Source organism: Ctenocephalides felis, unplaced genomic scaffold, assembly GCF_003426905.1.
Source record: "Ctenocephalides felis isolate EL2017-DRISC unplaced genomic scaffold, ASM342690v1 CF-g0.4_SCAFFOLD_01886, whole genome shotgun sequence".
In the NCBI taxonomy this organism is placed as follows: domain Eukaryota; kingdom Metazoa; phylum Arthropoda; class Insecta; order Siphonaptera; family Pulicidae; genus Ctenocephalides; species Ctenocephalides felis.
Genome location: NW_020538040.1, coordinates 105689556 through 105716116, shown reverse-complemented (window position 1 = coordinate 105716116; position 26561 = coordinate 105689556). Strand labels below are relative to the sequence as shown.

The 26561-nt window shown below is 29.2% G+C and overlaps 1 protein-coding gene across 1 annotated transcript; it reads right to left on the bottom strand.

Annotated features, from left to right (window-relative positions):
* Positions 1–7330: 7330 nt before the first annotated feature.
* On the bottom strand, positions 7331–20941 carry LOC113375640 (cytochrome P450 4c3-like). Its single transcript, XM_026615569.1, has 10 exons — positions 20893–20941; positions 19915–20005; positions 19661–19846; positions 19063–19129; positions 18901–18934; positions 16475–16543; positions 16231–16399; positions 14548–14727; positions 8453–8597; positions 7331–7514 (listed from the first exon to the last, which is right to left on the bottom strand). The coding sequence occupies exons 1-10, from the start codon at positions 20926–20928 to the stop codon at positions 7331–7333; spliced, it is 1161 nt and encodes a 386-aa protein (XP_026471354.1). The 5' UTR covers positions 20929–20941.
* Positions 20942–26561: the final 5620 nt, after the last annotated feature.

Below are 26561 nucleotides of genomic sequence, written 5' to 3'. Positions count from 1 at the left end.
GTCCCCGCATTTATGCGTTTGGTGTCCGAAACCGAGGCATCTAAAGCAGCGGGCCACTTTAACAACTGGCGAATGCGACAGTTAACCCACCCAATTCTTATGCGGGCCCCATTTAGGGCTTTGATTGCATTAGCCTCGTCTATCTCACAGAAGGCCGCTCGTTGTCCTCTTGATGTGACTTTGGTCAAGTTCACTCGTCGTATTTCCAGTTTTGTCGTAAAGTCCCGAATGAGTGCTTTACGAACGTCATTTCGGTAGAGACACCATCAAGGTCAAGAATCTCTATCGTCGTCAGCGGCGTCAGTGATTTCACTGTTCCTATGTTTTCAGTTGCTGCCCTTATCGCAGCTGCAAAGGCTGCACTATCTTCGGACTTGGGACTCATTTCCAGTAATACCCTCCATTTCTTGTCTGTTTGATGGACTTTATGTCCACGCCAGTCTCTGTCGGGTTTACTTTTTCCTTGATCTCCTTAAGGATGTCAGCGTACGTTCGTCCTTCAGCTGGTTGAACCAGAACAGCCTTGGTTCTATGTTTCCTCGAGTTGTCCTATGATGGTTGTTTTCTGTGCTTAGCGCTATCATTTGTATCGATTTTTTCGGTTTCCGGTTTCTCGGTTTCCTCCAAGGTTTCTTTCGGATCTCGGGCTCCTTTCTTCTTCGAACTTTTTCGAACCACTTTCGTCCAGTTATTTTCTACAGCCGATTTTTTAGGCGGATGCGTTTCCGCGTCAGAGGTGGGACTAAGTGAAGATAGCAACCTTTTGTTTGTGTTTTGCTCCTGGGTCTTAGGAATTGGCGTCTGAGTTACACCCGGTTTAATAAGTGTGTGTGTGTGTGTGTATGTGTGTGTGTGTGTGTATGTATGTATGTGTGTGTATGTATGTGCGCATACAAATTTTCGTCGACGATTTCGGGAACACGGATCAACCGATTTGAATAATTCAAAAAACATTCGATCCGTATTGATAAGGAGACGTGCTGATTAGTTTTTGGCAAAGGCAGGTCAAGCCGTTCCGAAGATACGGGGCAAAAAGTTCCGAAAACGGTAACTCAGTTTTTAAGAGAACGGAGCGTCCGATTTTAATAATTCAAAAAACATTTTATTTGTATTGACAAGATGAAGAATCGATACAACTTTCATGAAGGTAGGTCCAGCGGTTTCGGAGATATAGAGGAAAAAGTAAAAAAATGAGCCATTTGGCGGTCAAAAATGATCATTAGACATATGCACATCAAATTATCAGACATTTTATAGAGATTTTAACAATAAGTATACGTTTTGTTAACATTCCTATCGGTTCCGTACCAATGCTTATGCGTTAGACAGCGACGCGGCGCTTACGCGCTTTATATTTTGTCCCTATGTAGTTAAAGCAGTACGATTGCTTTGAAAAAAAAGTTCAGATCTTCCACAATATGTCAAAATAAAGAAAAAAAAATTTTTATTCAAAAAAAAAATTTTTTTAAAAAAAAAAATTTTTTTTTAAATTTTTTTTTTCAAAAAAAACTAATTTTTTGTCCAATTTATAGTTTCTCAAAAATCTTATTTTTTCAAAAATGTTAATCGTTTTACAAAAAAATAATAATTTTTGGTACGGGAAGTTCCAGCAATTTGCCTTAAGGCACGATGCCCTAATTGCCTTAAGACAGAATTCCACTTACAGCTAGTTCAATTGATGTTTTCCGGTAGTGCGTTCAGTTGGACCACCTTCTAATTAGCGTTATTCGAAAGCTTATTGTTTTTTCTTTTAGTACTGAAAATATTGTTCAAATCAATTTTGTGAAACACATTGGAAAATTGAAAAAAACAGAGCCAGTACACCCGCGTGTAACGCTAATAGTCCTACAATTGCATGCAATTCGTTCGGACGCGAAGCAGTGCGCGATGCGCCCGAAACGATTCTTCAGAAATTCTGAATGCAAAAATATTTATTATATAGTTATATATGTTTTGTTGTATTGTTGATATCATTATATCATTATTTTATATGTATACATATAACTATATATACTTATATGTATACATATAACTATATATACTTATATGTATACATATAAAATAATGATATTATGAAACATTGTAATTTCAACAAACCCAAGAAACGTTTTTTTTATTGATAGTTGTAACAATGTAATAATAAAGCCCTTGTTGTGACCTATCTTTATCAGCACTACAAAACTAAAAAGAAAATGGCAAATGGTGATATAAAATTTTTTGAATTGTTATTATTTAAAATTTTTATAATATATTCGTCATTTGATGTAGCATCTTTCTATATAGTACTTTAATAATTTACAAAACATATTACTTAAAGTATTCTAATAATCATTATTTTCATAATATAAAACGTTTTAATTTATTTCGAAAATTATGATTGATAATATGATTTTTTAATGTTTGTGAGCAAAAACAATAAGCTTTCGAATAACGCTAATTAGAAGGTGGTCGAACTGAACGCACTACCGGAAAACATCAATTGAAAAATTATTTTATCTTTTTCAGCTAATGATAATTGATGATTATTTGGCATCGATTGTTCTACATAATGTGGTCTAAGCCAATATGAATAGAACCACGAAATTTTTTTTTTGATATCTTTTATGGTTACGCCGAAAAGGGAGTTTGAAAAAAGGGGCCACTTTCACATATTTTCAATGATATCTCGGCCATAAGGTGAGATACAAAGTTGAAAATTGGTATATCGGTTTTTTTCAAAAAGACCTTTAAAATGGCGTATAAATTATTTAAATACCAGGGTGGAGCTGATTCTGTATGGCAAAGCGCCCATACCCTTTATAGTTTCTTAAAAATCTAATTTTTTTAAAGTAATTTTTTTTTAAAAAATGTTAATCGTTTTTAAAAAAATAATAATTATTGGTACGGGAAGTTCCAGCAATTTGCCTTAAGACACGATGCCATTCGCCCCACTAGTTGCTATTAAAATCAATGAACTTATGAACTGGTACTAATGATTTTTATCAATTTTATGGCAGTAATCAGGTGTTTGATGGAATTGATCTAATAACTGACGAAAGGATCCATCGGTAATAAGAAGAGCCTTGCATTTACTTTCAAATACCTCTTTTCCCATTCTGAGCCCGGAAAAGGTTGGTTACGAACGATAGATATCCTGTTCCATTTAGGTTTATGCATCATGTGCTGATGTCCCAAAAAAAAAAATTATTAAAAAAATGTGAAATAAATAAAAGAAATAAGCAAAGATAAAACATGCGTTATAATATTAATGAACTAATCTATTTAGATAACTAATTAATTGTTAGACTTAGATATCTATTTCGTGTGAAAAAATTAATGAGTAAATTTTCCAATAGTATAAATCCTAAATTTTAAATCTTAAAACTGGTTAAAGTATTTTTATCTTAAAATAATGCAACAATAGAAAGATTTTGAAAGGTTTTTGCAGGACGAAAAGTATTATGAATTTATAGTGTATCAGTACTCAGTAGTAACGTATCTTTGTATCTTCCTCAAAGATTGTGTGCACATTCACATGACTTTCGTTTTCTAGAGAAATAAAATTGTATGAATATTAAATTTTAAATATGTATATGTATATATATATATATATATATATATATATTAACTTTTTTAACTCCTCATAGGGTAAGTTATAGTAATCGGAAAAAATCGAAAATGAAATTTTTTGCATATCCTTACGTTTCAAAGGTTTCTGAACATTTTGGCGTACCTTAGAAAAAATGGATGTATGTGTGTGTGTTTGGATACAAATTTCCGTCGACGATTTCGGGGACGAAAAAACGTTCGATTTCTATTGATAAGGAGAGGTGCTGATTACTTTTTGACAAAAGCAGGTCCAGCCCTAAAAAAAGCCATTTGGTGGTCAAAAATGACGATTGGACATACGCACATCAAGTTATCAGATATTTTATAGAGATTTTAATAATTATTACAAACTTTGTTTACAATTCTATGAGTTCCGTACCGATGTTTATCAGTTAGACTGCGACGTGGCGCTTACGCGCGTCGATATTTCATCTGTACGCACCTAACGCAGCGCGATTGCTTTATAAAAATTTCAAACATTTCAGAATATTAAAAATAATTCAAATTTTTAAAAAGTATTTTTTTTTTCAAAAATTTCACTATTCTCAAAAATCTATTTATTTTGGTGCTCAATTTTTAACTTCCCGTAGGGCAAGTTATAGTAATCGCAAAAAAATCGAAAATGAAAATTTTTATATATCTTTACGTTTCAGAGGTTTCTGAACATTTTGGCATACCTTAGAAAAAATGAATGTATGTGTGTGTGTGTGTGTGTATGTGTGTGTGTATGTATGTATGTGTGTGTATGTATGTGCGGATACAAATTTTCGTCGACGATTTCGGGAACACGGATCAACCGATTTGAATAATTCAAAAAACATTCGATCCGTATTGATAAGGAGACGTGCTGATTAGTTTTTGGCAAAGGCAGGTCAAGCCGTTCCGAAGATACGGGGCAAAAAGTTCCGAAAACGGTAACTCAGTTTTTAAGAGAACAGAGTGTCAGATTTTAATAATTCAAAAAACATTTTATTTGTATTGACAAGATAAAGAATCGATACAACTTTCATGAAGGTAGGTCCAGCGGTTTCGGAGATATAGAGGAAAATGTAAAAAAATGAGCCATTTGGCGGTCAAAAATGATCATTAGACATATGCACATCAAATTATCAGACATTTTATAGAGATTTTAACAATAAGTATACATTTTGTTAACATTCCTATCGGTTCCGTACCAATGCTTATGCGTTAGACAGCGACGCGGCGCTTACGCGCTTTATATTTTGTCCCTATGTAGTTAAAGCAGTACGATTGCTTTGAAAAAAAAGTTCAGATCTTCCACAATATGTCAAAATAAAGAAAAATTTTTTTTTTAATTTTTTTTTTCAAAAAAAACTAATTTTTTGTCCAATTTATAGTTTCTCAAAAATCTTATTTTTTCAAAGTAATTTTTTTTTCAAAAATGTTAATCGTTTTAAAAAAAAATAATAATTTTTGGTACGGGAAGTTCCAGCAATTTGCCTTAAGGCACGATGCCCTAATTGCCTTAAGACAGAATTCCACTTACAGCTAGTTTTTTATAAATTTGAATTTTTGGTATGGGAAGTTTAAGCAATTTGCCTTAAGGCACGATGTCATGCACCAGTAGTTAGTACAAATAATTACCAGGATTTGCAAAATTCCGAAACTCTGGCTTTCAAACAGCCGATACATAATTAGAATCGTGTATTGGTATAATTATTATTAAAGGCACAGTAGCAAATGCTATGCGAGTTATGCCAAGTATTCAGCTGAGTAAATTCATCAATAGTTTAAAATCTGTGCTGGAAAGTGAAGAATTCGATCGAATTCTGATGTAACGATATATTAAAACTTACCTGAAACTTGATAGTTTAGAATTCTCGTTGTCGGTCAATACCTTTTGAATAATGAACACATATGTAGTTTTCTTTCACAGATTTTCAGAGATTCGTGGAACTTTTTTTTAAATACATTTTCTTTATATTATATTGACCTTTATTAAAAAAATATTTTAAGTGAATTTATCAGATAAAAAACAGCAAGCATTTCACGACGTTAATTGAAATTAAAATTAAAACACTAAAATCGCTGTTTTGTTGCCTGCCTGAAAATTTTAGAATTTAAATATCCAAGAAAGTTGTTGAATTATTTAATTGAATATTCAAAAAAATAGTTTTCTCACACGTTCTATTTTTCGAGGAAATCGCCAATCTTAGAAGAGAATTCGTTAAAATCTTAAATAATATTAGTTTTAACATCTTATTACATTTTATTAAATTTCAATATTTTATTTATACTACTAATATACACGAATTTGCATATATTTGTTAGTATCAATATAGCTGATATTACGGAGAATTATGAAATTGTCTGCGACATTCTGCCATGATGTGTGCCGCATAACGATATCCATCGATGTAAATTGGAAAGTGTTTTAATTGTTTATTATTATTATGCAGCCAATCAGAAATTATTAACTATGCCAATTAGAGTAGTTTAACAATAACACCTAATTAAAAATTAAAATAAAGTTAGAAGCACGTAATCATTACCTGGTTTACGTAATATATACTTCGTTATGTACCATTGTTTCATTTAATTAAATTTTATTTTTGCATGCGGTTTCTACAATTAAGAAGTATCATAGTTAATTAAAAATCATTTGTCAAATTTAATAATACTATGAAGTTTTTCAGGTGAAGATCTATTTGAGAAAATAATTATGTTTTGAAAATAATTTCACTACCTTTTTTTTCAATATTAGTTACAGTATACACGTAATATTTTGCTTGCAGACAACTGCGCGAAAATTCAAAACGTTGAGGATTGCATGTACTAGTTCTTTTTTATTTCCTGTAAGCCAATGAACACAAGCTTATCTTTGAAGGATTTATTAGAATTTTGTTTTCAATGAATGCCTTGGTAGATTTTTTTTTGTAAAATTGATAATGTTGTACCTGACAAGTACGACAAGCAAAAAATTTTACCTGTGAGAAGTTTATAAACTTGTATATGCATACACATCAACATATACATGCATGTATATACATTGCCAAAGAAAAAAATTATTTAATCTGAAAACTAAGTTTTTTCAGTGAAGTTAAATTTATTTAAACTGAATATGTGCCGTTGTTAACGATAATGTTTTCCCATTTTTGGGGTGGGATCAAGATGTCATCGGTGAAAACTTCTGTGGTTTCTGGTTGAAAAACTGAATCAATTGATTTCATAGATTTCCTTTGTAACCAGTTAAATTCTATTGAGAGAGTATTGCAGAGGTCGAAACAAGTTTTGGTCAAAGAGTGCTATTACTGTACGGTGGATGCATCAATACTTTCCAACCATGATCTCGCAACTTTTGGCAGGTAATCAAAGAAGTGTATGATCGGCCAAAGTCATGATAGAATAAAATATCTTTTTTTTTACAATTTACTGGTGTAATCTCTCTTGTTAGTTACAGTACAGTCGAGCATCAATTGTCTGTCCAACTAGAAGTAGCTCATGATGGACAATTTCTTGTCCAAGAATGTTTAAATCGGATGCCAATCCACTGATTAGGCTTCCGGGTATGATAGTATCCTGTTTTGCAGTAACGTGGTCGTTTTCGTTTCAGTCTTTCATCCCTGTGGGCCCTTTCAAGGTGCATGGATTTGGGTGCTTACGATTTTTTTTGTAATTATTGCTTTGAATCTGGAATTCCTCATGTACTGTGTTAATATTTAGATCTTTTGGTATGAGCGAAATTTGAACATATTTAGAACCATTTACTTTTTTCAGAAGTTTATTTTGGATTCTTTGGACAATTGTAATATATGATTTTTAGGACGTTCGCCAAAGTTGGATTCCGTGCGTCTTTATTGGTTTCAGCATTTTTTTTGTACAGTAACAACTTATTCCATGAGCTTAATTTGCATTTTCCGTTCAATACAGTTTTCTTCAAGTTGTTGACTTTTCTTTTCGATATGGTATTTCCAAGTGAGTTTTGAGTCTAAATGCAGTCTGAAATACTTGACGACATTTGATAGTTGTAAAGTTGTATTAAACAGGCTAACTGGAGGACAGCTTCATTTACAAACCTGCGCTGCGTTTTTTCCTTTATTAGAAAAATATTACAGGATATATCGCATTTTTCTATTATTTTTCTCCATTTTCAAACTAAAATTAAAGAATTGAACTTAACCAAAATAACTCGAAGCTAATGTTGCATGGCATCGTGCTTCAAGATAAAAATAAAATGGATCAATAATCAATGAAAATTGATCAATGAGTAATAACAATTGTTTTAAATTATTTAAAATAATTATTATAAATACAGTACATTTTATAGTCGTATGTTATAAATCTAATATAATATAGGTGCTTATATTTGGACGATGAGTTTTATCTATGTTTATCTAGGTTCTAGATCTAGAGAACAAAAACATAATAAACAAACACCGTCGACACAAACAAAATTCTTTTTAAATCACTCTAATCGGATGCGCCGTTCTCTCATAAACTGCTATTCTTTGCACTTTTGCTCCGTATCTGCAAAACCACTGAACCTGCCTTCGCAAAAATTTCAATCAATACGATTTGAACTTTTTCGTGAGCTTATATATACTCATTAATATTATAGTTCAAAATTTTCAAATTCATCAAAATTATATTAATATAAATCATAAACTAAAACAAATTTATCTTTTCAAAAACGGTTATATTATAATATAAAATAATAATAAAATCACATTCACAAGGTTACACTTTTAAATTAATATCACTCAAACATACTATACAAAAAATTTATAAACAAATATACTGAGAGTTGCATCGATAGAATCAAAAAGACATGAAGAAAGAAAAATAATGCACAATACTCATTCATAGCTGCAAAAATAAAAAATTAAATTATTTTCTTAGAGTGAATTTAACTTTAATTGGGTCTTTGGGCCTCAACACCAAATCCAAAAGGAATGTTATATCTTGTGGACGCGTAATTGGGCTCAGGGTGTACTTTCTTAGGATACCAGACAAGACGGATTTCATCTCAAGGAGGACAAACTTCTGGCCTGCAAAAAATTAAAATAATTTAAAAAAAATAAATAAAGTTTTATAAAAGAGTTAAAATAATAAATATACGTTAAGTACCATTACGAAAGAATAGGATTATTATGATCGTGGTTTAAATTACTTACTGTAAATTATTGCATGTTTTTAGTTAATAAAGTTCAAAAAGATGTCAAATGAAAAGGGCCGTAAGAATTTTGGTACACCATTTTTTCTTAAATGGATTTTATTTTTTTATAAACAAAATCATTAATTTTATTAATCATTTTTTAATAATTTTAAAATTGTTTGTACCGATTATACAAAACATACTATCATATAAGAAGAATTCATTTTTCTTTTACTTAAACAAATTATAATATTTCTTTAATTTCGTTTGAATTTTAAAATTTTAACTTGAAGTTACAATTGTTCTCGGCCCTGAATATCTATATGTCTTCTTCATTTTGAATTAACCAGAAATAAACAAAATTTATTTTATAATTTCAATTAGAGTTCACGTATTTAAAATAACAGTTAATAATGAATGATACAAATTAATTATTAAATATAAGCAAATTGAGTTTAAAATTAGTGGTTAAATATATGTAAACATAAGATTAATTATTTTTTCCAATTTGATATGTATCTTTAAGCGATATTATAACTTATTTAACAAATACTTTTTCCATAGGCAACTATTCTAATTTTTATAGATATAATTTGTCTGATATCATTAGCAAATGATTCTATACAACAAATAAACAAAAATAGTAATTATATGAAAGTTATTGATGTAATATAATACAATTATTGCAAATTTGAATAAACGTAAACATTGAAAACTTATGGTTGCACCTTTTTGTTGCTACAAGCTATCTCGTAATAATCAGAAGTTGATATTGCAAATATTTTCATCAAGAAATATGAATATAAAATTTCATAATATACGCTGCCAACATCAAGCAAATTGTGAATATAAAATCGTCGAGATTTTTAAAATTATTTATTTGCTATCAGAACTTGAGGGTCCTATGAGTTCTGTTGAATTTCTTACAAACTGTTTTTGTTTTTTATAGATTTTATAGATTAACAAACAGTTGTCACGTCTCTATGTGGTGATTTTTAACTTCTCGAAGGAAAGGAGAGAACTTCCCGAGGAAAAGTTTATGTTTCGCAAAAAAATCCGAAATTGTTCACTTTTCAGCTCACAATGTTTAATAGATTTTAAAATTCGAAAAACTGTTTAAAAGATATTTATTGGGAATCGCGTTGATAAGTCTTTGGTGAAGATCGGCCGCGCCCTTTCTTCGTAATTAAATGTTGAAAATTATATTTTGATGATATTGATGAAGCTTTGTACAACAAAGGTTTTTGTAGTATGAAATAAAATACTAAAATATTATAGGCCTGAAATGAAATAACATACTAAGTTATTATAGGCCTACGATAAGCGCTTGAATTATGAAAATTCATCAAATTTTAGAGTTCTGTCGCGCGTTTTTGGCGATTCTAATCAGAATATATACCGAGAAAATATGTACGTTTTGTGTTTCGTAAGAATCTGTACTGATTATAGTTGACAAATAAAATACATTTTCAGAACCCCAAAATAAAAAGTAAAATATGTTAAACAAATTAATTTAATTTATAAATTTACAGATATTATAAGCATGTTTGAAATAATTTTATCTAAATAGCCGAATCTTAATTCTTGTTGATTAAGTTGATTAAGCATACGTAACGGAAGTTAATGCAACTTGTCTTAAGGCAGAATGCTACTTACAACTAGTTATTATTACGATTATTGTAATAGTTATAATTTTTTATTGATGCAGCAATGTCGGATAAGCGCTATTTCCATTTGAAGACATATTGCTATCTAAATTTCCAAGTAAAAACTGATGTCACTACTGCTTGCCATCAAGCTGCTCAAAGTGCGTATCAAACCCGAAACCTCTGATTCAGGTCTATTCGCCACTTACCTAAAATCCTAGAAATGGCTTAACTAATTTGAAAACCAATTAAAGAAGTATTAGGAACATCTTGCCAAAAATACTACCATCTAATTTTCGGTTAAAATTAATAGTATATAAATTTTCGCATTAGACACTCTACACCAAAATAGCCCTCGTCAATAACTGCTGCTTTGTCTAAAATCGAATTACTGATTCGATTATTAATTTTACATCATTTATATACGTCGTTATCTTAATTTGCATTTGTTCTACCTATAATATTTATCTTTATTAGCTCTTATTTTGAAATCGATTTCTGGAACACATAAACATGAATGAATGAATTAATCGCGTTATCATAATTTAGTCATTCGGTTGCTTTTGCTTACATTTGTTAGAAATATTTCCTCCATATATTTTTTTTTGTTTTTATATAAATATATAATAATGACGTATTTTCACACGTTTGTTATTAAAATATCTTGCGATTAATTAACTTCGATTATAGACTTAATATTATATTTTGCTTTTTGGTAAAAATTTTTAAAATCTTCATAAACATTGATAACTTTCTGAAAAAAATTCAAAATATATTAATAAACTAACTCTTTATAAATAACAACATATCATTTAAAATTCGATTTGCTAATTTTATCCTATTATGTATTTGTATATTTTATTATTTCAAGTCATTCTGAATCGTTTCACACCAATCGTGTTTGTGTTTATGTTGCGTGTATGTGTATGTATGTGAGCCAAGTGAACCTACCAAATTTAACAGCCAAGTCATTTGATGTAACTTGCTAAAAGGACTCGTAGGGCCTTCACGTTTTTGCTAAAAATGCTAAACCAATTTTAAAAAATCATGAACTTTTCAAGAGATATCAGCTGGGAATCGTGCTAATTAGCAAGTATCGACCGGTCCGTTTCTTCGTAATTATTTGTTAAATTATTTTTGACGATCTTTATAAAAAATTATATAATGATAGTGTTCATTATCTACATGAATGCATTGCAATCGAATTCACAAACAATTTTTTTACACCTACTCTTGTGTCAGACTTTTTTACACCTACTCTTGTACCAGTAGAGAAACATATACATGAATACGCTGAAAAATCTCGAAGTCGTTTTTGAGAAAATGTTGACTCACTACATCAAAAAGCGACTTTTGACACAATGTTTGACTCTCTTTGAAAGTATGATGAATTTTTAAATTTAGACCACTTTTCGTAGGGACTTAATATTTCAGTACGTTTAGCATTGCCATGATCTCTACCAAAACTGATCAGGGCGAATCCGTACGAATATCAGTTTTCAAAATCTTAAAATCGATTCAGCATTGCGGCCTAAAACGTGGACAAATGTTTACTTTTCTGCATATTACAAACGGCTTGAACTCCTTTTAAATTTTTGAAATCGGTGCTGCCGTTTACGATAAAACGTGGACGAGAGTCGAGAGATCGAAAAATTGGTTTACATACACACACACGTACACGCATGCTGTTTCCATATTTGGTCTCATTCGATACAGAATGACTTGAAACGTCGAGTAAACATAAAAATAACCAATCAATTTTTGTGGTTGTTTTCGCCAAAACCCTCCTTCGCGATGTTAAAAACACCATAATACCATCTTCATTCTTTACTCGTAAGATGTAAATATGGTTTTAGTGTTCAAAAAGATTTTTATTATTTTTTTCTTTTCGATGTTTCCAATTTTTATTTCTATTTTTATTAACTTCCCGTAGGGCAAGTTATAGTAATCGCAAAAAAATCGAAAATGAAAATTTTTATATATCTTTACGTTTCAAAGGTTTCTGAACATTTTGGCATACCTTAGAAAAAATGGATGTATATGTGTGTGTGTGTATGTATGTACGTGTGTGTATGTATGTGCGGATACAAATTTTCGTCGACGATTTCGGGAACACGGATCAACCGATTTGAATAATTTAAAAAACATTCGATTCGTATTGATAAGGAGACGTGCTGATTAGTTTTTGGCGAAGCCAGGTCTAGCCGTTCCGAAGATACGGGGCAAAAAGTGCCGAAAACGGTAACTCAGTTTTTAAGAGAAGGGAGCGTCCGATTTAAATAATTGAAAAAACATTTCACTTGTATTGATAAGATGAAGAATCGATAAAATTTTCATGAAGGTAGGTCTAGCGGTTTCGGAGATATGGAGGAAAAAGTAAAAAAATTAGCCATTTGGCGGTCAAAAATGATCATTAGACATATGCACATCAAATTATCAGATATTTTATAGAGATTTTAACAATAAGTATACATTTTGTTAACATTCCTATGGGTTCCGTACCAATGCTTATGCGTTAGACAGCGACGCGGCGCTTACGCGCTTTATATTTTGTCCCTATGCAGTTAAATCAGTACGATTGCCTTGAAAAAAAAGATCTTCCACAATATGTCAAAATAAAGAAAAATTTTTTTTTTCAAAAAAAAAAATTAAAAAAAAGTTTTTTTTTTTTTTAATTTTTTTTTCAAAAAAAGTAATTTTTTTTCCATATATATAGTTTCTCAAAAATCTTATTTTTTCAAAGTCGCTTTATATTTTGTCCCTATATGCAGTTAAATCAGTACGATTGCTTTGAAAAAAAAGTTCAGATCTTCCACAATATGTCAAAATGAAGAAAAAAAATTTTTTTTCAAAAAAAAAAAAATTAAAAAAAAATTTTTTTTTTTTAATTTTTTTTTCAAAAAAAAGTAATTTTTTGTCCATATATATAGTTCCTCAAAAATCTTATTTTTTCAAAGTACATTTTTTTCAAAAATGTTAATCGTTTTTAAAAAATTAATAAATTTTGGTACGGGAAGTTCCAGCAATTTGCCTTAAGGCACGATGCCTTAATTGCCTTAAGACAGAATTCCACTTACAGCTAGTTTCATTTTTAATTCAAACCAGGGATTGAATACACACATCTGTTTTTAGTGCTACCATCTATTCGAGTCCAAAACATATTTATCGTAGTAAATAAATTTTACCAGATGCAATGAATATGAGGTTGCCTAGGCCTCAGGGGATAAACTGTAAGCTCAGGATGTTCATTTGATTTTACTTAATTTTCAGAAACCGTTCTCCAAAAATGTCCGTATTAAATGCTGCATTTTTTACTCTGTCCATTATACCTCAAATTATAATTTAACGAGATGTAATTGGCATTATGCCTTAAAATTAGTTACAAAAAATTTCCTAGTTGATGATCGTATTATCAATCGATTAAGAATTGAAATTTAGCAACTTTAAAATTGTCACGTTATAATTTTATGTCGTAAATTCAAAACTTTGACAAATATTCATAATTATCTATATCATCATATAAAGTTTCTGTAAAATTGTAAAAAAAAGTTTCAACAATAACTGCGAAGAAATGGCTCCGCCAATCTTTACCAATAACTAATCAGCACTGCTATGTCAGATTTCGAATGGTTTTTAAGTTTTCAAATTCGTTTCAGAAAACAGATTTTGGGAAAACGTGGACGAAAAATTTGCAGTTTTTTCTGCTGAACGAATCGATTGATTGCCTTGAAAAAGTAATCAATGTGCGTCTCGTTGAGATATCAAATGGCTTTTAAATTTTTGAAATAGTTGCAGCCGTTTGAGAAAACGTTGCCGAAATATAAATTTTGGCGCGCAAACTCGAGGAAACATAAAAATAGCAAATTAGATTTTCTGGTAAAACATTAACCTCTTCAAAAGTTAAAAACCATTGTAATCGTGTTATAAATTAGAAACCATTAAAATCAACCAAATTGTCATACTTGATCTTCCATATACGCCTCCCCTAGACCACATGCAATATTTTCAGGGTATTGCAATTCAATACTTCCTCCTTTCTCCTTTGCAATATTATTATATTGCAATTTTACCAGTATCAATTTTATCACTATTAATCAAAAATAAAATTATTTTCATCAAAATATGACAGTTTTGTAAAACCCTTTTGTTTCGAGACTAAAGCCCAGTGAAATATTACATAATTATTATAATAATTACCTATACAGTTCCTTGGTCCGGCACTGAACGGTATATAGGCGAAGGGGTGCCTCTGCGCACATTGCTCGGGCAAAAAGCGATCCGGGTCGAACCGCTCCGGCTCTGGATAAATGGTCGCATCTCGGTGGAGATCGAATATATGGATGTGCACAGTCTGTCCCGCCGGTAACAAATGTTTGCCTGTAAAATAATATCAATTTTAATAAATATTATATATAGAATTTATAAAGAAAACTTTGAAAACTTACGCATATTTGTTGGAATTAAATCGGATTTGGAGAGGTATGAAAGTCGCTTTAAGAAAAAATGACATTATACTGCCAATGATATCAAATCCAATTTATAAAAAATAAAGCATTTAGCTTTTCTAATTTTGTAGGGAAAAAAAGAAAAAATATTTTGTCATAAAAATATGAACATCGTTTTTGTAGTAGTAGGTCATGTACTTATAGTAATATCTTAGTAATATATTTTAATGAATAGAATTAATAAACTGTATTAATGCTCATATAAATGAAACTTAAAGCCAGAGCTTATAATATTTATAAAGGGTGTCCCACACCTTGACGTCAAGCTGAAACGGGTGATAGTATTGACCAAAAACTGTCCTGAAAATAAAATAGAAAAAAAATATCTCGCGTTGTTTGGAAATTATGAGCTTTCACATGCAATCTAGAGCTTTTCATATTGCATTTTTGATCCATTTTTGGTTATTGTGGTCAGTTTTTACCAATTTTGTTCATTTAAACTTTGGAACTATAATTATGAGTAACATTTCTAAGATCACAATCAGAAGTTTTCAAGAAGTTTTGGTATGACCCATTTTTGGTTATTGTGGTCAGTTTTTACTAATTTTGTTCGTTTAAACTTTGACTACACACTTTAATACATTTTTTTATAGGAGGGCCTGTCAAAGTCAACCGATTTTAAAAATGTTAAATTTATAGTTCAACAAAAGGTTTCAATTTTTGAAAACCTGGGGCAATTGTATTATTGTTTTTGATATTTATCACGGTTACGGTTCTAAAGTTTAAATGAACAAAATTAGTAATTGTTTAAAAAATTAAACTAATTAGTAAATAAATTAGAAATTGACCACAATAACCAAAAATTGGTTATAATTTTACTAAAGCTCTAGATTGCACTTGAAAGCTTATAATTTCCAAACAACGCGAGATAATTTTTTATTCTAATTTTTTTCAGAATAGTAAAGGTCAATACTATCACCACGTTTGGGTTTGACGTCAAGGTCTGGAACACCCTGTATATAGTAAGTACTAGTAAGAATCTAGTCTTGTAGAATATACAGATTCAATATATTTTTTATAAAAAATTTGAAGTATTTAAATATGAAATATCTGCATCCATACACATGTTACTAATATGTTCAAATTTGTAATTTTGTAGTAAAGAAACCAAAAATTGTGGTTTGCCTTTAAAACTATGTATTTCTTACTGCTTTTAATTTTATTTATGTAAATTTTTATATATAAGCACTAACGCAAAAATAATTAAATGAATGATACAGATATTTTAAGCTTTTATTAAAATTCGAAAGCTTTACTCGAACGCTTGAAATATTTGCTTGGAGCAAATCTCTCATAATCATTCGAAACTTTTCAGTTGCTGATACGGAATTTGAAGTTATTTTAATAGCATATTTTGAATATTTTATATTTTTACTTAGTTGTAATGGTTCTTCGTTATATCTGGATATAAGTGGCACTGAAGGATAAAGGCGCAGTACTTCTTTGATGCATCTCTCCAAATACTGCATTTTTTGCAAATCCTGCGTCGTTGCCAAACGATCAGAATCGCCAAAAATTTCAGTTAATTCTTCTACGATTGTTTCCTAACAATTAAAAATAATATTAGTTGCTTAATACTTGAACGTAATAATTTAAGGTATATATTATATTTATAATACCTGAACTTCTGGATTATTAGCAAAACACATCATTGAGTAAGTAATTGCCATAGAAGACGTATCATGACCCTGTGATTGTGATATAATTTTATATTAATATTTTCATAAAACGATGATATTTAATGCATTATTAAATAGCATCACGTTCAAAAAGATACCTATAGAGAAGTTTAAGAGTGATTATGTGATTTTACTTCTTACTTCTTGATTATCTAACAAGTTTTGATTTTTTTTTATATTTCCAGAAAATCTTCTTTACGTTTATTAATGACTTTACACGTGAAGGAATGGAGTTGATCGAGAAGAGACTTTGTTTTCGTCCAATTCTTGTGAGTCCAAAGATGATGTCGTTGAATAGCCAGGGACGAATCGATCGATATACCAGGTATTCACCTTGTCTTAATTGCAAATAATTTTTTAATGAGTTTCAAATTTCTAAATTTTATATCTCATGAAATTAAAGAATGATATTAGATACAGTTACCAACAAAAGATTTTTTGGTCACAATAATCGGTGATATCACAATACGAATTTGTTTTATTTATTTATTAGTTATTAGAAGGTAGTTTCAAAATTATACTGCTTTATAATATTTACTCTATGGATGGTGACTGGCTCTTTCTTTATATTTTATATAGCTTAAATTCTATCTATGGTAAATTTGGTAAACTGACCTTTGGTAAATTTATTCATTAAATTATTTATACCTTTCATACATTTATATAAAAATTATTTTTAATATAAAATTTACGAAATCAACTCATGTTGCTACTTGCTACAAGCTTTTGCATCCAATATGTTTGTTGTTTCTTAAATTACTCATTACGTTCGTCTCACATACGATTTGTGTTAGTTCGTTTAAAATGAAACATGTTATAAGACAGGATTCGATAAAAACAGATCTCTTACACAAGTTTCGTTCATAAAAAATTTAGTTTTGATTAGTAGACATTTTCCATAATTTCTAGTTTTTAACTTCCCGTAGGGCAAGTTATAGTAATCGCAAAAAATCGAAAATGAAAATTTTTATATATCTTCACATTTCAAACCTTCTGAACATTTTGCATACCCATTATGTTTACTTAAATATGGGCATACCTTAGAAAAAATGGATGTGTGTGTGCGCGTATATGTGTGTGTGCGGATACAAATTTTCGTCGACGATTTCGGGAACATGGATGAAGCGATTTGAATAACTCAAAAAACATTTGATTCGTATTGATAAGGAGACACGCTAATTGTTTTTGGCTAAGTAGGTCTAGCCGTCCGAAGATAAGGGGCAAAAAGTGCCAAAAACTGTAACTCAGTTTTTAAGAGAACGGAGCGTCCGATTTTAATAATTCAAAAAAACACTTTACTTGTATTGACAAGATGAAGAATTGATCAAATTTTCATGAAGGCAGGTTTAGCGGGTTCGAAGATCTAGTAAAAAAGTAAAAAAAATGCCATTTGGCGGTCAAAAATGATCATTAGACATATGCACATGAAATTATTAGATATTTTATAGAGATTTTTAACAATAAGTATAAATTTTGTTTAAATTTTTATGGGTTTCGTACTAATGTTTATCCGTTCAGAATTTCCAAAATATTTCAAAATAATTTTTTCTTTAAAAAGTCTTTTTTTTCAAAAAAAAGTAAATTTTTGTCAAAAATTTATAGTTTCTCAAAATTCTAATTTTTTCAGAGTATTTTTTTTATAGTTTTTCAAAATCTCTTTTTTTCAGAGTATTTAAATCTTTTAAAAAAAAATAATTTTTGGTACTGAAGTTCCAACAAGTTGGCTTAAGGCACGAAAAAATTTTTGATGAATTTTTAGGGATGGAAATATTTAATTGAACGAAACTTTCAAATTTTATTTATATATTTCAACATTCTTCTGAATTTTTTTCATTAAAATATATGTCATAATATGCCGGGTATAAGCATTTTGCCGATGCGCGCGACGAGCCGTGTGGGTGTCATTTGGCGGAAAAGATGCATTTTTAATAGTATAGATTTTAGTTGAATCTAAAAATAAAAAAAACGAGAAATTCACCAATTTTTCGCAACTTGGAAAAAAATCATGTTTTTTTATTCAAAATTTCACTTTAGATTGTTTAAAAAGTGGGTTAATTATAACTTTTATTAAGTTTTTTTAGGTTCAACTAGAATATAATTTAATCCTGAATACAATGAATTTTGTCTCGTTTCGATAGGACGTTTAGTTTTTTTTTATCTTTCCGGCCAATTAGAAAGAATCGTAAAAATGAAACACCGAAAAATCGCGCTTCGAAGTTTTCGTTTTGCTCGTATACATGACGCTTGCTCACTATTTTTTCTGTAACTCCGAAAATAATTTGAATGTGTTTCTTAAATTTCAGAAATATATTCTTGGCTAGTTTTGAAAGGCAATATTTGAAAAAAAAAACAGATTTTTTTCAAACCTCTAAATCAGGCTTCCCTTTTAAGGATGCTGCACTATAGTTGTATCATCAAAATCATAGAAATGCAGCACTTGAATTTATTTATACTGCTTCAAATTAGCTTTATTTTAGCTTCAAACCTTAGAAAAACTATCTACAAAAATTGATACAAAAAATATTTACCTGCAAACGGCTTGCTTATATGTTTGGGCTGAATTATCCTGATCAATCTTGAGTCCCATAGCAGTCTCTATTTCAAATATCATATTTTTAATGAGTCATTATATTATTGTGACTAAACAAAAAAGTCTTCACTTATATAGTATTTATTATTAGTTTCTCAAACAGCAATTAGATTATTATCATATCTAATGAATTAATTAGTATGCATTAATCTTAATTAAGGTTATCCTATAATGTCAAAAATAGTTTCTATATCAAAGATTTGGTCAAAAGGTTCACAAACATCACTCACACAATAATTTCCAAAAAAAAATACTATATCAGTCAAGGCGTAAAGATCATTGGCCATAACATGAACTAATTAATAAAGCCAGATTTTACTTGGTTATTAATAATAACATATGAATACTTCAAATTTATTTCAATTTGTATTCTCATATGTTACAATGACGCATATGTGCTGAGTTTGATACTTAATTAAATCGCTTCTTTTTACTCTCGGAAACAATACCAACATAGGATGTCAATACATATTGACTCTTGACCTTATTTATATATTTACTTTAAAAATAATTTTCTTTGTATAATTATTATTTACCGCATATTGTATGTAGTGTATATTCCGTCACCAATGGCACTATATTGGGTTCTTTTCCAATATGTTGCTCCTCTAACTTGCGCACCAAAATTTGAGATTGCTCCTCGAAAATTGGAACAAACTGCTGCAGAATATTAAAATGGAAAGCCGGCGTGAGAATTTTTCTTCTCGATTGCCATTTTCGTCCTAAGACATAACACGAATTTAAGTGATGTAGGTTAAGAGACATAGTTCATTTTTAAATTAGAACTTACCAAAGCTGGTGAGAAGACCTTGCCTCAGCCAGGGATTAAGGAAATCGTATACGTAGCTTTTTTTGGTATGTTTAGTGCTTGATAATACTATCTATAAAGAATTAACAATCAAAGGAATGAAACGGGTTATTCTGAAGTTAATAAGAAAATTTGAAAAATATAGATTGATTGCAAATAAATTAAGATATATTATAATACATTATTATTTGAAAAAAAAAAGCATTTATTGACGTTATATGATAGAGCATAGCTTAAAGATCAGCGGGTAAAAAAGTCCACTATTATTATTTAAAAACAAGCAAAGTATAGAATTTTTTATTGACACTGTTTTAAAGTGGAAGGCAAAAGATTTGTAACCAATCATCACTTGACTTCTTACAACGTCGCAGTCAAGAGATAAATGAAAATGTATAAATATCCATAACAATTTTTTTTTTCATTGGTAGCTTTTTTTAGTTTTGAGTTCTAAAAAGTATTTAGTTTATGATATATGGATGTAAATTTTAAGAATACGTTATTTATTTTTTTTGAAGATATTTTATTATTTTTACGTTAGATTCAAGTTTTTTTTATATAACCTCTATAAGAGCTTACATGTAGGTGGGATAAATATGATCAATTGAACTTTTACATTGGCGAAGATGTAAACAATGAGAAATAGTAATAAAAAAAATTAAGTTTAAAAAATCTATTCTATAGAAGTTAAGTTAAAATATTCCTTTGACCTTTGCTGATGAATATTTTTTTTGAAATACCAGATCAAGGTTATATACAATAAAATCTTTGTAAAAAGAGAAAGAAACATAACACAGAGTTGCCATGACAACGGTCTAATTTACCGTAATTGAAACCTTTTACACGTTAGTCTGGTGCGTGTTGCCATTACGACCATGCCCGACAAAAATACAAAGCATTTTTATTTGATTATTTTATAATCAAAAGTTAACTAACCTGAACGACCTTTTAATATTTTCTTACCTCTATGTCCTCGGGTTTGGCCAAATTCAGGAACATAGTAAACCCAAAACGGCCTTTGAAAATGCCATTGAATTCTCTACCATATTGTCGTAACAACTGAAATATACCGGCTGTAATAGAATCAAATTATCACCTTGAGTCAGGAGTCAATATTTTACTTTCAATTACTAATGTCGCTCACAAGATAACTCATATGTCATAATGAATTTAATAGGGAAAATCGTCATCTTGGTAATTTTGATAATATACATAATCATATATTTATATTGATTTTTTTGTTCATTATAAATGTTATTATGTTATTTTCAGATAAAGACGGGTTAACAATGTCGACGATATAACAGGTCAGGGATACTGCTATTACCAAATTTACTTCTTATCTAACTGAAGAAACGCGTAAAAACTATTTTTGTAAAATTGTTTATTATTTATTTTGCTTTATCAAAAATTTCAACATATCCAAATACACACACACATATATATGTATATATATATATATATATATATATATACCTGAATAGTTTTTTTCGACGTTGGAACATATTTAAAAACAAATTAGCAGCCCTTTCGTCGAAATCAAAACAAAGTTTCTTTCATGTTTAAACACTTAATGTGTGTCATCATTTAGTAATCACCAGCATAAAAGCATAAAACAAAAATAATATTAAATCTATATAAATTTTACACAAAACTAATATTGGATAAAAATAGATAACTATTGATAAAAAAGTTCTATTATTAAAGTTTATCATGAAGTCTAAAATTAAAATCATGCTACCGTATATGGATGACATTGACAAACGCTGAGCATTTATGACAAATTTTTAAATAATTAAAACAATGTATAAAATTATATAATTTTTGTTTGCTTTTAAAGAAGTTTATTATATATAATAATTACTCGATTCTGGAAATAATAGTGGGACAGATTTCCCATTGCCATTTTACCCCCAGTTCCGAAATTGGCTTATTTTCAATTGAAAACATATTTTTGATCTATATTTCGAGTGAAAATGGGCATTGCTGCTGCCCGATGTCAGGTTGTTCAAAGCGGGATTGAACTCGGAAACATATACATATATATATTATATTATTAAATTTTTATATAATTGATGTTGAAATATGTGATATTAGTTTTCAGGGCATACATCAATTAAAATTTGTATGACTTTAAAAATTATTTATTCATACGTTTCACATTGTTTTGTTTATTCAGTGGACTCTAGATTAAAGAACAATAGAAATATTAAATAAAACTAATATATAGTGATATGGTATGAACTTAATGTAATGAATTAATCCTAAGTATTTCATATTATAAGTTCACAATGCACATCCTAAATTATTTCATATTGTAATGTTACAATGAACAATCCTAATTATTTCATATTATAAATGTTCACATGCATAAAAAAATCATCCTTGTATTTTAAGTTAAACAATATGGGCATTGTGATATAATATGAAATAATTAGGATAATTCAATTACATGTATCATACCATATCACTTTCTATATATTAGTTATTTAATATTTTATCGTTCTTTAAATCTAGAGTCACTGAAGATGACACAAAACAAATGGTCGAAACGATGGAATAAATAAAAATTTTTAAAGTCATACAAATTTTTTAATTGATGTATTGCCCTGAAACTGAATATCAACATATATATATATATATATATATATATATATATATTCTTGATGAATGGACAGAAAACTTTTCGGTTATTATTCCAATTAATAAATAAAAACAATATTAGGAAAGGGAAATTAGATGTCTACAAATGCCCAATGTAATTTTTTAAACATAGTCTTACACGATCCAAAAAAGTATATATTATATATATATATATATATATATCATAGGGTCCAAAGTTTATTCACAAAGTACACCGGTGGAATAAAACAGAATTTGTTTCAAGTGCTACTTATGTCGTGTAGTGGAATAACACCAAAATGCGAATTTAATTTTGATACAACTGCGAATTTTTGCTAAAAATGCGTTGCGTCATCATACATGTGTTTATTGTTTCGAAAGATTTCATTCATAAATATATGATAATTAGTGAAACGTCATATATCTGTAAATCAAAGTACATATTATACTATCCGTTAATCATTGCATTATTTGGTCATTAAATAATGCCTCATATCTATTTCTCAAAATAGCAGGTTTGACGAAAATGTTATTGAATTATGTGCGAGATTTTATATTAAATATAATAAAATGTTTTGTATCTCAGTTTAATTACAGTTAAATAAATCATTTAATAGAAATGTATTATGATTCGAATATTATTAGGGTAGAACGCTACTTAAAGGTACGTGGGTAAAAAAGTCCACCACCGATATCTCAAAAACCAGTCAAATTAAGAATTATTTATCAACAATGTTTGAAAGTAGAGGGAAAAATAATGTATAACTAGCTATTACTTTCGGGAGAAAAACGTCAGTGTTTGAAAATCCATAATAAAGTTTTTTGTTAATATTTTTTTTGAATTCTTAATTAACTTCCCGTAGGGCAAGTTATACTAATCGCAAAAAAATCGAAAATGAAAATTTTTATATATCTTTACGTTTCAAAACCTTCTGAACATTTTGGCATACCTTAGAAAAAATGTGTACCAATGTTTAACAGTTAGACAGCGGCGCGGCGCTTACGCGCTTTATATTTTGTCACTATGCAGTTAAATCAGTACGATTGCTTTGAAAAAAAGTTCAGATCTTCCAAAATATGTCAAAATAAAGGAAACATTTTTTCCAAAAAAAAAAAATTTTTTTTTTTAAATTTTTTATAAAAAAATTTTTTTTTCCAAAAAAGTAATTTTTTATCTAATTTATTGTTTCTCCAAAATCTAATTTTTTCGAAGTAATTTTTTTTCAAAAATGTTATTCGTTTTTTAAAAAATAATAATTTTTTATAAGGGAAGTTCCAGCAATTTGCTTTAAGGCACGATGCCATGCGCCCCACTAGTTTTAAGATAGATTCAAAAACTTACTTCGAATTTTTAAGGGGGTTTTTCTTTTTTTTGCAAAAAATGCAAGGTATTTGTTTTTGTTTTTCTCGAAATGTATTTATCATAGAGACATGCGGTTTTTTTTAAGCAAAAATTACAAAATCATAGAATATTACGTAATTTTCTTCTTTTTTTTGCGCAGTCATTTTTTAACCAGGGGGCGCCAAAGTCGGTCTTGCAAAATCGATCTCTTTTGCGGTGTTACAGATAAATCCGTTGCGCATTGCCCGAAACAAAAAAAAGAAACTACGTTGAAGTAGAAGTTTGAATCCAGTCCCCCTACCAAAATGAAAAAAAAGCAAGAAGGAAAAAAATGGCAGCTATTTTAAAAAAAAAGTGTCAAAAAATGCCTTTTTTTAGGGCGAGAAGCTTCGCAAAAAGTTTTTGCGTAATGTTATCAAGTTGTTTGAGGTAGGGGGACTAGGTATTGCCTCATATCTATTTCTCAAAATAGCAGGTTTGACGAAAATGTTATTGAATTATGTGCGAGATTTTTATATAAATATAATAAAATGTTTTGTATCTCAGTTTAATTACAGTTAAATAAATCATTTAATAGAAATGTATTATGATTCGAATTTATTAGGGTAGAACGCTACTTAAAGGTACGTGGGTAAAAAAGTCCACCACCGATATCTCAAAAACCAGTCAAATTAAGAATTATTTATCAACAATGTTTGAAAGTAGAGGGAAAAATAATGTATAACTAGCTATTACTTTCGGGAGAAAAACGTCAGTGTTGAAAATCCATAATAAAGTTTTTTGTTAATATTTTTTTTGAATTCTTAATTAACTTCCGTAGGGCAAGTTATACTAATCGCAAAAAAATCGAAAATGAAAATTTTTATATATCTTTACGTTTCAAAACCTTCTGAACATTTTGGCATACCTTAGAAAAAATGTGTGTACCATGTTTAACAGTTAGACAGCGGCGCGGCGCTTACGCGCTTTATATATTTTGTCACTATGCAGTTAAATCAGTACGATTGCTTTGAAAAAAAGTTCAGATCTTCCAAAATATGTCAAAATAAGGAAACATTTTTTCCAAAAAAAAAAATTTTTTTTTTTTAAATTTTTTATAAAAAAATTTTTTTTTCAAAAAAATCTAATTTTTTTATTGTTTAATTTGTTTCTCCAAAATCTAATTTTTCGAAGTAATTTTTTTTCAAAAATGTTATTCGTTTTAAAAAATAATAATTTTTTATAAGGGAAGTTCCAGCAATTTGCTTTAAGGCACGATGCCATGCGCCCCACTAGTTTTAAGATAGATTCAAAAACTTACTTCGAATTTTTAAGGGGTTTTTTTTTTTTTGCAAAAAATGCAAGGTATTTGTTTTGTTTTTTCTCGAAATGTATTTATCATAGAGACATGCGGTTTTTTTTTAAGCAAAAATTACAAAATCATAGAATATTACGTAATTTTCTTCTTTTTTTTTTGCGCAGTCATTTTTTTTACCAGGGGGCGCCAAAGTCGTCTTGCAAAATCGATCTCTTTTGCGGTGTTACAGATAAATCCGTTGCGCATTGCCCGAAACAAAAAAAGAAAAACTACGTTGAAGTAGAAGTTTGAATCCAGTCCCCCTACCAAAATGAAAAAGCAAGAAGGAAAAAAATGGCAGCTATTTTAAAAAAAAAGTGTCAAAAAATGCCTTTTTTTAGGGCGAGAAGCTTCGCAAAAAGTTTTTGCGTAATGTTATCAAGTTGTTTGAGGTAGGGGGACTAGGTATTGCAGTGGTGAACAAATTAAAAAAAAATGCAAGTCGATCCGACTTGTAGTTTTTTTTGAATTTGTGGCACCGCATTGAAAAAGTCAATTTGAGAAAAACGTATTTAAAGTTTTAAATATAATGTACTAAATACACCATTTAATTTAATGTACTAAATACATCATGTTGTTCAAAGATGCTGACACATTAAAAAGGTCATGTGCATGAGGTATTATAATGAAAAAGAGGCAGCTGGCATACAATAGCTCGCGGAGCAATAAAAAAACGGTTTCAGAGGATCATACATATAGATATATATATAATATTATATATATATATATATATATATATATAACTTCGTCAAAAATAGATATTGAGATGATTTTTTTAAAAACAATTCTAAGGTTTTTAGCTTTCATATTATCAAAAATCTCAAAACCGAAACAAAAAAAATTAAAAAACAAACAACCCCCTTAAACATAGTCAAACAGTTGTTTGTTTGACTATATTTGCTCAAAGTCAAATTGAACTTTTGTGCCCCGCCCTACCCTATATCATAACTCATAAGCTGTTTATAATTAAATATGTTATCAATATTATCAAATTTTCTCAATGTGATAAAAGTGATTGTTCATTCATTGTAAATTTTATAATCTATAATCGTATTTTGCACGACACTGGGTTCCCCGCCATGTGTCGATATAAATTTAGAGGACAGTTCAGTTTTTGCCTGATTTTAGAATGAACCTGGTAACATTTATATTTTCATTTGGATTACTTATTAGTGAGATTCATTAGACGCTCCGAAGTTTGCTAAACAATGCAACGCGTTAATTGCGGACAAGGCTTTTCTTATAGTAAATCAGCACTCGTACTGAATTTACAAACTCGTACTATTCTAATTTAATACGATGTAGAATGGAAATATTATGATCTTATCATTA